The sequence below is a fragment of the Drosophila simulans genome, chromosome 3L, assembly GCF_016746395.2.
Source record: "Drosophila simulans strain w501 chromosome 3L, Prin_Dsim_3.1, whole genome shotgun sequence".
NCBI lineage: Eukaryota > Metazoa > Arthropoda > Insecta > Diptera > Drosophilidae > Drosophila > Drosophila simulans.
The window spans coordinates 13306062-13321009 of NC_052522.2; the positions used below are offsets into that span (position 1 = coordinate 13306062).

The window sequence follows — 14948 nt, forward strand, 5'->3', positions numbered from 1 at the left end:
CTTCTCTTCTCTTGCATATGGTTAAACATTGAGTTTATTTGTTAACAATAACATTTTATTAGGCACTAGAAAAACTGATGAACGACTAGGAAGCGTGGCTGAGGATCATTGATCGCGTTGTTGGACAGCCCGCGTGGACGGAATCGGCATGGGTTGCTGTGCTCCACCCTCAAGTGGCAACCCCAACCGAGGTTGGGCCGGCCATTAGCTGGTCTTAAACTTAATTCTTTGGCAGTGCTGTGTGTGGCTGTTTCCTGAATGTCCTGGCCGCAACTCTATGTCGTCTGGTTGGCGGTTTGAGTTTCCAGACTTGGCAGCCTATCCTCCCGCGAGGCACTCTGGTGCTTGGCCAGATCGCTCTCGGGTATGTGATCTTTCCAGTTGCGGAAAAGGTAGCGAGTGAACTTCTTTAGCTGCCTAAATTTGCAATAGGTAGCACCTTCGGCGGATTGGAGCTGCTGGGTTTGGATAAGAAAGCCTTTCTCCTTGAAAGTTTTTTCCAGCTTCTCGCGCTGCTTTGATCGCCTGGAGGATCTTCGTTTACGTTCGCTCTCTGACGAGGACTTGCTTTGCGTGTGACCGGGACATATTGCTCCAGGCATGGGACTCTGGGAGCTGGAGCAGTGGGACGCTGGACTATGGGGCGCTACGGCAGCCACTATATGGTTGTGGCTGGGCAGGAGTAGCGTTGAGGTGGGCGACTCCGGCGATATGTGCAGCAACTCTGGACTGAGGTCCGTCGATGGAGCTGGAATATCCACGTAGAGCTTCTCCTGTGCCGGCTGCTGGTGTTGCTGTAGCTGCTGCTGCTGATCCCGGGAGATGAACTCGTAGCCTCGCATGGTCTTGTCTCCGGTGCCGTTGTAATACCGGTAATTGCCCTCCGCGTCCACCGAGAGCATCTTTTTCTCCTGCAGCGTGGGTTTGGCACCGCCGGTGAACTTAAACTTGCAGATGCTCACCTCGTTCGAGGGACTCGACGAATGCTCGGCGGGCATGGGTGGGATAAAGATGGCTGACCGCTTTCGTTTCCGCATGGCCAGCGGTGTGGTATCATTGGCGAAGAATCCGCTTGGTATCGGAATCTTAAGAGATAGCTGGTTGTCCTTCTCGATGGTCTCCAAGGGCACGGGCAACCCTCCCAGGCTGCAGGACTCGACGAGCTGCTGATAGTACAGTCCAACTGGTTGCAGGAGCAACTTGGCTGCTGTCATAGGCTGTTCCTCCGTCCCTGCCAGCTCCAAGGTCAGAGGTTTTACTGTACTAAGTGGTGTGGTCCGATGCGAGGAGCTGCCGCAATCTGTCGTAGCTGTGGTCGTAGTTGGTGTAGCTCGCGGCTTCTCACTGTCGCCGCTGGAGATGGAGTAACGATCGCCGCTCTGGTCACGCAGGCAAAGATTCAGCGGCTCCTCAGGTGGCACCGCAATCGTGGAGGTAGACGCCGGCGGAGCAGCACTGACCGGCATCGCAGGCACAGATGCCGGAACAATGGTGCCGTAGTTTTTGTAGATTAGGTGACAGATATCCGCCTTCTTGGGCTTCCGACCACGACGTGGCTTGTAGTTATCCAGCGTAATCTCACCCATGTACGGCAGGTCTGCGTATTTTAGGGAGTTCCGCTTCGAGGCAGTGGTTACCTCGGGATTTTTTGTCGGCACCACGGACGTCGCAGCGATGGGTGAAGATCGCGAGGTTGGTGCTCCAACTCGTGGAGCGGAAGACTGCTTCTGATGTTGGCGTTCGGCATTGCGCTGGATCTCGGCAATCTTCCGCAGCCAACTTCGTACGTTCTCGTGAGCCTGACTCGGTGGAGGAGCTGGCGGTGGCAGCACTGGTCTTGCTTGCTGGCGACCCTGTGTGGCCTCGTAATGGGCGGCATACTCGGCGGGCAGAGCTTGGTGGTGGAAGCGAAGCTTCATGGCGCCTGCATCGCCTCGCTTACGTGATCGGTGTTGGCCCTGGCTGTGCACTGGCCTAACTGTCTTTTGTGGTACGGCAGTGGGCGGCTGCTCCTGCGCTGGCTGCCGGTTCGCCTTCCGGCTGCCCATCAGCAGATTGGCCTTCAGCTGCTGCTTGGTCAGTGGACTGCAGGTGCCATTGTGCGGGGTTTCGTGGCCAGCACTTTTGCGGGCCAGTAGAGTCTTGAAGGGATGGTCCTCGTCGTGGGCATCGTTGGTGGCGCCATGCGAGATCAATGGGTCGTCGGAGCCCTGCAGCAGCAGCCGTGTGCTGTTCAGATCAAGTCGGAGTTGTGGGTGCTCGGGCGTGGGCAGCCAACACTCCAGGTCGGGATCGTGCTCCAGCTTTATGTTGGGTAGCAGTTGGTCCAGATTGTTAGTAGCCGGGGCTACTGGACCCAACTCTCCCTTTTCTGCGTTTCCGTTAAGATCGCAGATCCTTGTAAGTTCTTGCATGCTGATCCTGATTTCGGCTAAAATTAAGTAAGGAAACGGGAGTTAATTATTATCCATAGAGAAAAATCCTTATTATATGTTTTAATTATAATATAAAACTATTCATATTTACATTACTAATTAATTACATTACTAATTCCTGAGTTTATTGTGATTTGAATTTTCAGAGAGAAAACACATTGTGTATACGAACTGTTGACAGACATCGAAGGTAATAAATGAAAATGGTAATTACCAGTTAAACGCTTTTCCGGAAAATAGTACGTAAATACCAAGGAATACACCAATCTAAACTAAGCTGCAATTTAAACCGTAGAAAGTTAGAAGTAAATATGAAATGAAGGAATACGTTGCGTATACGCGATGTGAGAAGCACGAAAAACACGTTGTGTTGTTATTTTGATGATCGCCGGCAGAGGAACACGTTCACGGAGACGGAGGAGGAGGAGGCTGCTCAATCTCTATTCCTCTCTCGATCGGTGGCCAGCACGGGAATTCTATTTAAATGTCCAAGAGGAACTGGCAAGTGGCGCTCTCTCAGGCGAAACACACACAAACGCACAACGATTTTTGCCCCGAAACCGAAATGTTGTTTTTGTGCATGAAATTCGATTCCCTGGGCAAAAAGCATGCCCATAAAAGGTCTAAAGGCCCGGCCTGAATGGATGCAAAGGGTATTTGCTCTATCCACATACATGGAATAACGATTTATAATCGAGAACTATCATATTTACCTTGCTATTCTATCGTTTGTACGTTTAAGGTGCCCTGGAAAAATGAATAACTTCTGTTCGGTTCCCTCGCCGGTTCAGTCTTGGCTCAAGCTGTCCTGGTAATGCCCGGTGATTGAGATCACCTTCAAATCGCCACGGTGCACACAGTTCACTTCACGCTGCCAGTGGCAGTTGGTCGACGGGAATCGCCGCTGTGCGCGTGCACATCGTGTTGACATCCAAAACGCAACTAGTTGCGGGAAAGCCGAGTCGCGGAAAGCATCGCTTCTTCGGAATATGCTCCTTAGATGGACCGCCGCGGAGAGCACGCCCCACACACAATAGAGGGAAATAGGAAAATAGCGCGGACGGTCGGCCAAGTGAAAATCAAATCAAATTCCGCCGCTCTTCGGAGATGCGGAGATGCGTTGTCGCTGCTCGACACCGATGGTTGTCGTGGTCCGTATTTAACGCCAAAGACGAAGCTATTTCGTGTGTGTTCATTTTTAGAAAAATCCAACTTGTTGCCGGCCATATAGAAGACCCCTCACCACTCGGCCAGGTCCACAACGCTACGCAGAATGCGGCAGCCAAAAAGAAGCAAGAAATTCTGCCCAAAAAAAAGAAATTATATTTTTCGCTGTTTTTCATTCATGGGCGGCTGCCTGTGCGCCAACTTGTTTATTGTATCAACGGATCGGGGTGAAAACAAATTGCTTTCGTTTCAGCTTCTCCCGCAGCCGAGCAGTGGGGAGTGGGCTGTCGAGGGTATCCCCAGGTCTATCAGCACCACCTTGTTTTTTATAGCTCTCTATGCTAGCAGCTACGCGTATATGCGATCGCTTAGTTTGATGGCATTTTATTTATAGCACCTGGCTACTTCGGGTTAGGGCAACTAAGAATCGCCTGCGCCTCTATCGGATTATGATTTTTCGGGTAAGGTAGGGAAAGGAAAATAAGTGAAATGAAAAACACCTCCCGAAATAGACAACGGATCGAGGCGGATCCTCTATTTTGGGCAGAGCACATGGCAATGTAGGTCAACTCCGCTTCTAACTGGAGTGAGTGCACAGAGAGAAATTCAAGTAAGAAATAAAAAAATGCTGAGAATGACTTTTCTTGAAAGTGATGAAAATGAAAATAGAAAAATATTTTAAAACTTTGCATCTGATAAGAAAATTAGCCTGATAAAATTAAATTAAAAAATAAAAGCAAAAAAAAAAAATATTTTGTATAAAACACCAAATATTAAGCCTTCAAACATTATTTAAAACAAATGTAATATATAATAAAGTACAGAAAATATTCACATCACACTCACATGCAAGTTCAGACCATGATTGATATGAAATGACACGGTATGGTTTTTTATATTAATTATTAAATGGGAATTACATATAAGATAAGTATGACGGCATTGTTGTGGGTGGGTGGTTTGCGTTTGGTTTATTTTAAATAAATTGTTTTGAGTTGTCATGATTTTCAAACTGAATGTTAGTAACTCAGTAATATTCGGTCATGGTCTGATCACTAATTACTTTCTCCACTGCGCAAAATAAGAGAAGCAAACCGACGAAACTCGGAACATCAGAATGCAAAGCACAATGCAAAAGTCACTATCCAAATGCGAATAGACGCCTTTCGGGGCAGCGTTCTTCAAGCTACTCATTTGGCAGTGCCAAGACGATTAGGCCCCTTATTGAACAGATCACTCAATCATAATAATAATAATACCTACCCGCTTTTAGCTGGAAAGAATCTTTTCTCGACCGTTTCGCATCGCGTGCAAGATTGAACTTCGCAGAGATCACTGTGCAGTCGATGATGATGACGCTGTACCGCTGGCAGTGGTGGGTGGGCGAGTTTTTCGCGACCTGCAGAAGCTTTACATTCTACAGTTGGTTAGACGGCGGTTAGACGGCAGTCGGCGGTAATTGGCAACCCAGAACCGGAGCTTACATCACCACCAGATCGGCCAGCGGCGGCGGAGACCAACCTACGGATGCGGAGCGGAGCTCTTGAGTATTGCACATCTATTCGGCAGTTGCGAGTCTGCAGCAGCTGCTGCTGGTGTTTTTTCCACTGCTATCTGCTGCTAGCATGTTTATCGAGCGACACTGACAGTCAATATCTGCTTGCGCGAACGAACATATTTGTATTTATGGCCATAACTGCCACTTCAATCGCCCACGCGCGCTTTTGTTAACCTGGCTTGAAGCAAGTGAACACAACCATGTCATTTGCGAATTCTAGAGATCAAGTCTTTCGTCTGGCCTTGCCTCAAGTTCACACGATATCGCCAAGTATTCCTCTGGGATTAACTCACTTCACTTAAGTCATAATTTTCGCATCAAAATTTGAATTTTTTATGTTTACTAGCCGCCGACAAAACGCGAGCCAATATGCAAATGCTTGGCTTGAATAGGCGAACTGCCGCTCGATTCGCGATTTCCATTCAAATCAGATTCGTTTTCGTTCTGTTGGCCAATTCGGCCAGGTGGCCAATATTTTTTAAGCCAGAATTGCCATATCGCTGGATTCGGAATTCAGAATTAAGAGAGAGAAACAATGGGGCTGAATGATATTTTTATGGTAAAAGTTTATTATTTGCAACTTTATTTTTTAGTTTCTTTTTTGTGTTTTTGTTTTCATGTTTAAATGTCTATAAAGTATATATAATATATATTTCTGCATTTTTTGTGGTTTGTGTTTTTTTGTTAATTTTTTTTTTATTTTTTCATAATTTTTTTTTTGCTTTGTTTTGTTTTATTTAACTTGCCAGTTGTTCTTTGTTTATATACCTATTACACATTTGCATAAGTTTTTGTGTATAATAATTATTATTAATAATAATTTAATTGTTGTAATTATAACCATGGTTTATAATCTCCTCCGACTCTCTATATCCAATTTCCTGCTCCGCGTTTACTATATGTCCCCGCCTCCATATCATCAATGCGCTTATGTCGCCCCATCAGCGACGCCCAGTTTTTAATTTTATTTTCAGTTTTATTTTAATTTTTATTTTTTTTTGGCAAACGAAACAAAATGTACACTGCTTGCCCATATTTTGAAACTGGCAATAATTAATTAATACTAGGGTGGTTGATATTTCTGTTATTACGATTTATACCTCCATCTCATCTTATTGTTAGCCTTTCGCCGCACTCTGGATCTAACTAATCTGCCTTTGCTCCTTCCTACTGTTTGGTTATGGTTGGATCAGTGTGCTCCGGATTATGGGAGATCTTAGGTCTTGAAGCAGATTGATCGTAAATGAACCTGTTTGGGTGTCTAGGATGGTGGCGGCATCTTTAATCGATCGGTAGTTATTGTTACTGTAGTATGTACTCATCTATTATTATGCTGGGTTTATTTATGTTGTATCCTGCAGTAAGTCGCATAAATAATGTTTAAAATATACTTCTGGTAATAATGCTTTAAGTATTAAAATATTTATAGTTTTGTTCATAATTAATTAATAGTTTTCTTGTTCGATAGCATTTACTTGTGTTGTGGGCTTTCAACCGATTTCCGCGTGACAATGCATCGCGGAAAAGGCCGATTGAGTATATATAGATATATATCTGTATTGTTTTTTCGGTGTTTACTTTCATCCTTTTGTTTTAATGAACGAATGCACAATTTTACACACTTCGCCATTCTGGTTTCATTATTCATAGATTGTATTTAATGTACACATATGTATAGTATATAGCGTATATTTCTATAAATAGTTATATAAAGACCTTTTTGTTGCTATTATAAATGATTTACTTAATTGTTCTTCACTTCTGCTCCACTTTGTTTTCGATCAACTACTTTTGACTATTACATCATTTTGACATTACATCATCGTCCCCGTTAGTTCGGCATTCTATGTGTGTAAATATAAATTTTGTCATATTTAATATAAGTGAGTATGCATGTAATAGCTGTGTGCATGATTCTGCCCTTATTTCCGCTTCAATTGTGATGAATTTGAAAAAATGTGTAAAGTGAGAAATGCTCGATCTGTATATAAAGTGCATTCGATGTGGGAACTCAATGAATAATTCAATGAAATACTATAGAAAAACTCTTGAACTGTTCCGGGCTCACAGGGCCAGTGATCGATCCTGTTTATCCTCTATTTATATTTTATTCTTTTTATTCTGAAACCATTTTACATTTAACATTTAATTCATGTGTCGTTATTCTTGATTTCGCCTCGTTTGGTTTTGTTTTCTCATTCGAACTTGAAATGCCTCTTGACAGTTTTTAAAGGAACTGATCACGAATCGTGTTGGGTGTAAAAGCATTCTTTGGATTTGCCCTCTTGGAATCGGTTTTGCTTTGAATTAAATAAAATGAGAATTCATTATCTGCATTTGTCTGTCTTTACATTTATGCTACTAGTATTAGGTGCAAGTTCTCTTAATTTAAAATGTCAGTTTTTTTAATTTTAATGTTAGGTTTTTATTTTTGTTTTCGTTTGTGTTTCTCATTCACATTTTGCTGCTAATTTCTTATTGTTTTCGTTAAAGGTGCTCTTCAAAAATCTCAAATAATGGATTGTTGTAATCATTGCTAAGTAATTGTATTTGTGTGGACTTGGTTTTGGGATCGGAAAAGACGGATGTAATTACATACATAAATCTGGAGCAATCGCAAATCATTCATAATTGAGGATAAGTTACCAAAATCAAACCACATGCCGTTTTGCTTACGTGTGTGTGAGTGTTTGTGTGCTTGCATAATGCTAAATACGGACGGATTTCTAAACGGAAAGTATATAGAGTGTACAAAGAAGCTGTAGCTATAGTACTGCATCTGAGAAATAGTTTCTGAAACGCATCTCAAGCTACACTCAAAAAATTCCAAGTGTTATATGTATGTGTCCTTCGGATGTGTTGATGCTAAAATCTAGACTAGCAACTAATTTTGTTTTTCAATAATATGCAATAATTCAACCCCTTGGTTCGGGTTTCTGTTTGAGGGGCTTTATACTATATACAATATAAATTCGCTTTGACCATTTGGTTTTATTCGATTAGCCTGCTGCCAACTGCATGAGTTATTCATACATATCTCTGCATCTCGTACCTCGATCTAACATTTGGCTAAGTACTAAAAGATAACAGTTTTATCTACAAAAAATAACTTTTGGGCCTTTTCAACGCCAATATCTCCAGCCGTACACCTATTCCTCTCCCATATCATTCCATCCGATTCGGTTTGTATAATTGCAAAATTGGTTTATAATGCTTGGTTGACCTTAGCTCGCTAATAAATCTTTCTTTGTTCATAGTAATAGTAATAATTGTCATAATAATAGTATTATAATATATCGTCTATATAAGTACGACTAGTTTCTGCATTTAAAAATGTTTAAATTTCTCCTTCTCCTTCTCATTTTGTTTTCATATTTTTTGTTGTTGTATTTTAAATGCACTTTCTGAGCTTTCTTACAAGCGCCGCCAATTATTGTTGCTGTTTTTGTTATATTCCTATGGCTACTATAGCCTTTCCATTTCCCAACTATGCCCTTGGTTGATGATACTCTAAAGATCTAACCCTATGCCTATCCAAGCGAAATCTAGTTGGTAAGCAAAGCTTCAAAAGTGTGTCTCGAGCTTAAAAATATCGTATCGAAAAAAGTGCGGAAGCTTTGAGGGAAATTATAGTACAAATGAATTGAAATGCATTGGTTCAATACGAAATGATCATAGTTATTTGATAAGTTTAGTTGCTATTTATATTTAACTGCATGTATTACCCTGTATCCAATATGTCATTCTTGTGATTCTATTAAAACCAAACCAAAAATGCGCTATATCAAAGGCAAAATGTGTTAGGCTTGGCAAAAAGATATGCACCCTACCCTTTTCATCCTACCTATCGATCCTACATTCCTTGTCCTGCTGCCATCTTGGGCCCTTGTAACTGTGTCTCTGTGTTGGTTGGAGTGTTGATTGGGTGTCCTTGTAGGTGTAGTTAGAAAACTAGTGTATGCAATTTTGGTAAGTCCTTGGTTATGGTGGGGTTAAGTGCTTGTCTCTATCGTTATTTATCGTTATCGTTAGCATTAGTTTAGTTTTACCATTACGTTTACTTCCTTTTAAATACCTGCAGAAAAGTGTATCTAAATATATTTTTGATTAGTAAGTTCTAAACTTGGACTCCAGTGTTTTTGGTTGTTTCATGTTCTTTTGTTTCCGTGTCAGTGTTGTAAGCTTCATTCACTACTTTGTCTAACCTTGTCATTAACTAGTATATATAATATATTTGTGTATAGTAGATATAATAAATAAAGAAGTTAGTTTTTATTAGTAATGCCTTGTATAGAGTAATAAACATTCTATAAGAATGCCACATTCCGCATCTTGTATAATAAAAATACATTATGCGTAGGACAAAATCTATTCGCATAATAGATTAAGTTTAAGGAACGATCATCGATAAGAGACTTCATTTTCATTAGTAATGTACAATGCTTATTCTTAGTTTAGCGCTACTCTTAGCTGGCTACAAACGGAAAAAGGAATTTAAAAACGATCGAAGAAATCAGGAGGAAATGCAATGCCATTGGGGTCCCTTCTCTTTGCCGCCAGCTAAACAAATTGAGAATCGCCGAGAAGACCGCCAAGTTATAGACTACCGTTCGCATATCCGCGTACTTGATATGATGCGTGTGTATGTGGTGGTGAGTTCGTTGTGTGAGTGTGCGTACAATTGAGAGATAGTGAAGACGCGGAGTATGACGACGCTAAATGCAGATTGTAGCTCAAAAGGATGTTTTCTGGCACTAAACTGGATTTTGGCAAAAATTGCAAAGAAATGTGCCAATTTTCATATCCCCTCAAGCGAGATGGGCGAAACCTGTCCATTTTTTTTAGTTATGTGCTTGTTATCTATGGTTTATGTCTAGGAATACTTTAATTTTTACGAGTTCCAATTTTTACACTTTATGCTCAAGGTACAATTGTCTTTTTCTATTCGTTAAGTTTAATATGAATTCGACATGTTTTTTTTTGTTAATTATTTAATTAGCTTTCTTGTTTCTCGTTTTTTGTTTGCTTTCATCACATTTCATTTCGAATTTGAATTAAGCGACTTAATTGTTCCTTTATATTGTATTTTTATTCGTTTATCGATTTAATTTTGATTTGGCTTTAGTGGTTTCTTGTTATCACCGCTCTTTAAAATGATCATTCAAATCAAACTAAGCGCAAACGATAAATAAATTTGATTTTGTTCACATTTTTTGTTAAATGTTCGTGTCACAGCCCTTTCGTGTTTTGGTTTTTGTTTTTTAGTTTATCAAAATATACTTAAGGGAGAACATGGGTAAACGATATTCAAATTTAAGGGTAGGGTATTATGCCAAATTCTCAGTCCTCTGTTTCGGGTTGGGATTATGTGTTCTGGAGGTATGTGACCTAGTCTGTCCTGGTATCTGCCAATTGAAATGAATCAAAAGCCGGATGTCACAGACGCGTAAAATAATGAGAAAATAAAACAAGTTTGGTTGCTTTGTATTTTGGTTTTTCAATTTGTTTTCTCTTTTATTTGTTCTGCTTCTCTTGGTTTAGTTTAGTTTATTGTGTGTTATGCTTTAAAAATAATAGTTACGATAATTTAGGGTTTTAGTATCCTTCCTCTTGGTATATAATTTGCATAATTTTGCCAAAATCAGTTTAGCACAAAATGTATTATTTTGCTTGATTCCGTATGTTTCATAGTATAGTGTATATGATCTAAAAATGTTTGTATAATAGCATATAATAATAATAATTATAATTGTAATAATAATTCTTTATATATTAATTTAAATACTTGTGTTCGTATTTTCAATACATAGATAAATCATAATTCGTTAATCATAATCATAGTACATAATAATAGTAAATTATTATTATCTCAATAGTTTGACTTGGTTTTTAAATTTCTTATTCTTCATTAAGGTTTAATTTTCTTTATGCAATAATTAACTTGAATTTGACTAGATCGATTCATACAAGATCGTAAATACATGTAGCGTGTTCGTGTATTTGGATGAGTTTTTCTGAAGTAAAATTCTAGTTTAGCATTTTAATTCAAAGCTGTCAAAATTCTTGAGTGTCTCTGGCTGAACTACTTTTGAATAGGCGCTAAAATCAGTTTGATAATTTTCATATATGTTATGTACTTGTATGTTTGTAGGTATTTAAATATACTTGTATGCATGTGTCGTTAAATAACTGCCATTTCATTCGTTTCTCTCAGTGTGGGACTTTCATCCGCCTTAGGTTTCATTTTCTATATTTACAATATTACTCCTGTCGAGGCTTAACATTTTCTGATTCAAAAGAGGAATAAAATTGAACTGATTTAATTGATTTGACATTAATTATAATATTTCCCCTCACTCTGGCCCGTCTGTATTCCTATGTATTTGCCCAGATTTCTAATACTGTCTCAGTGATCCGATTGACAATACACAGAACGGAAATGAAAACTGTGACTAAAATTAAAATTGATATTGGTTGAGAGGGAACTAATAAGTACCGCACCAAACTATTTATTGCACTGGTAACAAAATTAACTTTAACTCTGATAACAATTTCTTTCCATATTTTAATATATCTTATAGTTTTATATTTGTATTTGTTAATATTTAAATGTTTTATCTTTAGTATCAAATACGTCCCGCAGACGAAGAATCCTCTGCAGGACCCACAGACTAGGCGACTCTAAACTTATCATTTTCACTATACAAACTCTAAATAATTGTTAATTTTCTCCACCCTCTGTTCTTTATCCTTTCACTATCCATAATCTTATTTTTTGGCATATTTAGCTGTAGATTTGACTCATCGGTCCTTCTCCTCTTCTTATTCACGCTTTTGTACAGATTTTGCTGCTAAATTGTTAAAGATTCGATTCAACAGACAGTTGAGTAAATGTCGGATAAAGATCTCATTTTACGTTTCTTTATTGACGATAATATTTAGTTAGATTTCAGTGTAGATGTGCGGGGTATTGTGTCGTCCTATGTCAGTGTTAGAAACAAAATGAAAGTATTGAATAAATTTAATAGGCCTTGATAAATTCTCTAGTTTTGCTAAAAAATACTTGCTTCCTTTTTGACTGTGATAAAAACTCTAATGGTAATTTTTGTTTATAATAACAATCAATAATAATTAATATATGCTTAGTGTTAAATAGTTTGCTTAGTCTGGCTAGGGCGCGCTATGGTCAACTTGATCGGAATCTGAATCTTTATCTGTATCGGTTTCGTTCTCGGAGCTGGTTGTGAAAATAAGTGGCCAAAACTTTCAGTTTTCTGCTGTTTTGTATATCTATTTTGTATATATTTTTATAGTAATACTTTCATAGCAAAATGTTTGTTATGTTTTCCATTCCTTCAGTAGCCCTACTTATATTTCCTTCTCTTCTCTTTGGGTTTTTATTTACTTTTTGCATTTTTCCTTCCTTTTATTATATATTTCTATGTATATATATATATATATATGCATGTATATCTGTAAGTACCTGTAATTGTTTTTGTTGAAAGCAGCTAAGTTTAAGTGTAAAGTTGTTGTTTGATTTTATTCAAAATTTTGTTTATTATTCTATAAAATCGTTTACGATTTTTAAATACATTTTTTAACCAAACGGTATCGAATCAAATAAATTGAGAAATTTAAACAATTACAAGAATTTTCTCCCTCTGAGAAAATATAGGCCAACGTAAATGATCGCTGTAGATATTGTATTTTATAATTCTTTTAATGTTTTTGTTTAGCTTTCTTCACTTTGATTCTCTTCAATAGTTCTAACAAATCCGTATTATAATATTTCTAAAATTAGTACTCATTTATATATTATAAAAAATGATATTTTTGCTTGTGGTGAGGCTGGTCGAACCCTTTGGGGGTTGGACTTACCCCTCAAAGCATGTCGCATATTAAGTGGCTTGCTCTGTCCCGTCTAGTTCTAACTTCCTATATCCGTTTTCTTTTACTTAAAATTAATTAAATTCGAATTTTTGTGTTAATTTTTCTTGTGTACATATAATCTGTTTATGCATCTGTTGAATCTTTGCCATTTTGCTTACCACTAAATGCTAAAAAGTTGCAGACCTACTTTGTCTTCTTCCTCACCTGACTTCCTCTATGTCCCATCTATATTTTAACCCTTTCCATTAACTGCTGTCTCCTAATTTACTCGATTAACTGTAAACTCCGATCGAGTTCATCATCAGATTAACAAATTCAGTTTTAATAGTTCATCTTTTGTGTTTGCTTTGTTTTTCAACTAATTTTCCTTGCGCAGAGTTTTTAATTTTTATAAATTCCCATCACCAATTTTTCATATAAAATGGTTGCTGCTCTTATCGTCCTTAATTGTTTTGTTTTTTTTTTTTTGTTATTTTTATTTGAAAACCCAGATAATTTTGGTCTCTTGCCAGTCAGTTTTTGTCTCAAGTTTTGTGTTCAGTGTGGGAGTGTACTGGTGTGCAATGTTCTTGTTCTTTAGTTGTTAACAAAACTATCAATATCAATGTTTGTTTCTTGCTTCTATAAATATATATTTTTATTAAATCGATATTTTGGCAAAAATTCTGTCATTCTTCTGCATTTCTCAATTTATAATTTTGTTTGTGTTTTCTTTTTTGTTGGGTTTCTTTTATTATTTTCTGTGTACTGCTGTACTGCATTCAGATGAATGTATAATCGGATAAATATATATAAATATATTATATATATAAATCTATTCAATTTTTCAGCTCTAAGGTGTTTTCTTTTTTTAATTTACATTTTTCTCGTTTACTATTTTTTATTTTTTTTTTTTTACATACGCTTTGCATGTTTCATTTCTATAATCGTTTTCACATAGCATGGTTGACGACCATCTGAAATGGAGGGAATGGAAAATTAGTTAGGAATCAAAAAGAAATTGTAGATCCGATACACGCACAAAAATCCTTTCGCTATCGATACATATAACAATTATTTCGATTTAATACCCAACTAGCCTTAAATGTTTTTATTATTAGTACTGGAGACATTCTTTTAGGCATCGGTATTTTAATCGAAACACGCTTTACATATCGACACGATCTTTGTTGATCGATGATTTTGTAAGTCCTTCAATAAACTATAGTTTTGCTCACCCCATCAATAGTTGCTCCTTATTGTAGCTGCAGTTGTTATGGTTGCTGTTGTGTTAGATGTTACATTTAGGCCTTTCGCTTTTGCTGTTGCCACATGAATAGTCTCTCGACCAGTTCAACTTTGGAGCAATTGGTGTTGGATGATGTATCGTTTTGGGATTGGGATTCGGGTACGTTCCTGTGGTGGTTGTTGTTGTTGTCGCTGCAGTTTTCGCTATTGTTGTTGTGGTTGCGATAGCAGTAGGTACCGCTGCGCCAGCTGGCAAATGTATAGGGTATGTGGGCATTGTGGTTGGAGCTTTCAGTGGGCAAAGTTAAGGTTGGCCTAAAGCTGCTGCCAAGGTTATTATAGTGGGCCGTTGTTGTCACTGTTGCTGATACGGAGGTTACTGCCGATGTGGGCGTGGCTGCTGAAAATGCGGTAGTTGTTGGCAAAGCGCCTGTTGCTGATGTTGTTGCTCCAGTTGGTTGTTGTGAATTGCGTTTAAGGAACTCCGATTGTTAATAGGGTCGACTGGCATCCTTTGGCCGCTTCAATTGAACTTTCAGTCTTTTCATGCCAATCTGGAAGCCATTCATGGCCTGAATGGCCGCTTGAGCGCTGGCGGGATTATCGAATGAAACAAATCCTGCCAAGAAAGAAAAAATACTCGTTAGACAAAACGGCTCAAGGGGTTGAAT

The 14948-nt window shown here is 38.5% G+C and overlaps 2 protein-coding genes across 15 annotated transcripts in view; both read right to left on the minus strand.

Annotated features, from left to right (window-relative positions):
* Positions 1–16: 16 nt before the first annotated feature.
* On the minus strand, positions 17–6053 carry LOC27206232. Of its 2 annotated transcripts, none has more exons than XM_016169633.3 (2): positions 4866–6053; positions 17–2431 (listed from the first exon to the last, which is right to left on the minus strand). In XM_016169633.3, exon 2 carries the CDS (start codon positions 2412–2414, stop codon positions 276–278), a length of 2139 nt encoding a protein of 712 aa, XP_016031727.1. In that variant the 5' UTR covers positions 2415–2431; positions 4866–6053; the 3' UTR covers positions 17–275. The 2 variants fall into 2 exon arrangements, with proteins under 2 accessions (XP_016031727.1, XP_016031726.1); XM_016169632.3 differs by lacking the exon at positions 4866–6053 and adding an exon at positions 3149–4297.
* Positions 6054–13500: 7447 nt separating this feature from the next.
* The window catches only part of LOC6737975 (CUGBP Elav-like family member 4), a 263089-nt gene continuing 261641 nt past the window's right edge, over positions 13501–14948 (minus strand). For all 13 annotated transcript variants that reach the window (XM_016169627.3, XM_039292972.2, XM_039292971.2 and 10 more), the window contains 2 exons: positions 14268–14896; positions 13501–14006 (listed from right to left, as the gene is read on the minus strand). In XM_016169627.3, coding sequence (XP_016031748.1) covers positions 14769–14896 — 128 coding nt within the window. In that variant the 3' untranslated portion in view covers positions 13501–14006; positions 14268–14768. The remainder of the gene's footprint in view (positions 14007–14267; positions 14897–14948) is intronic.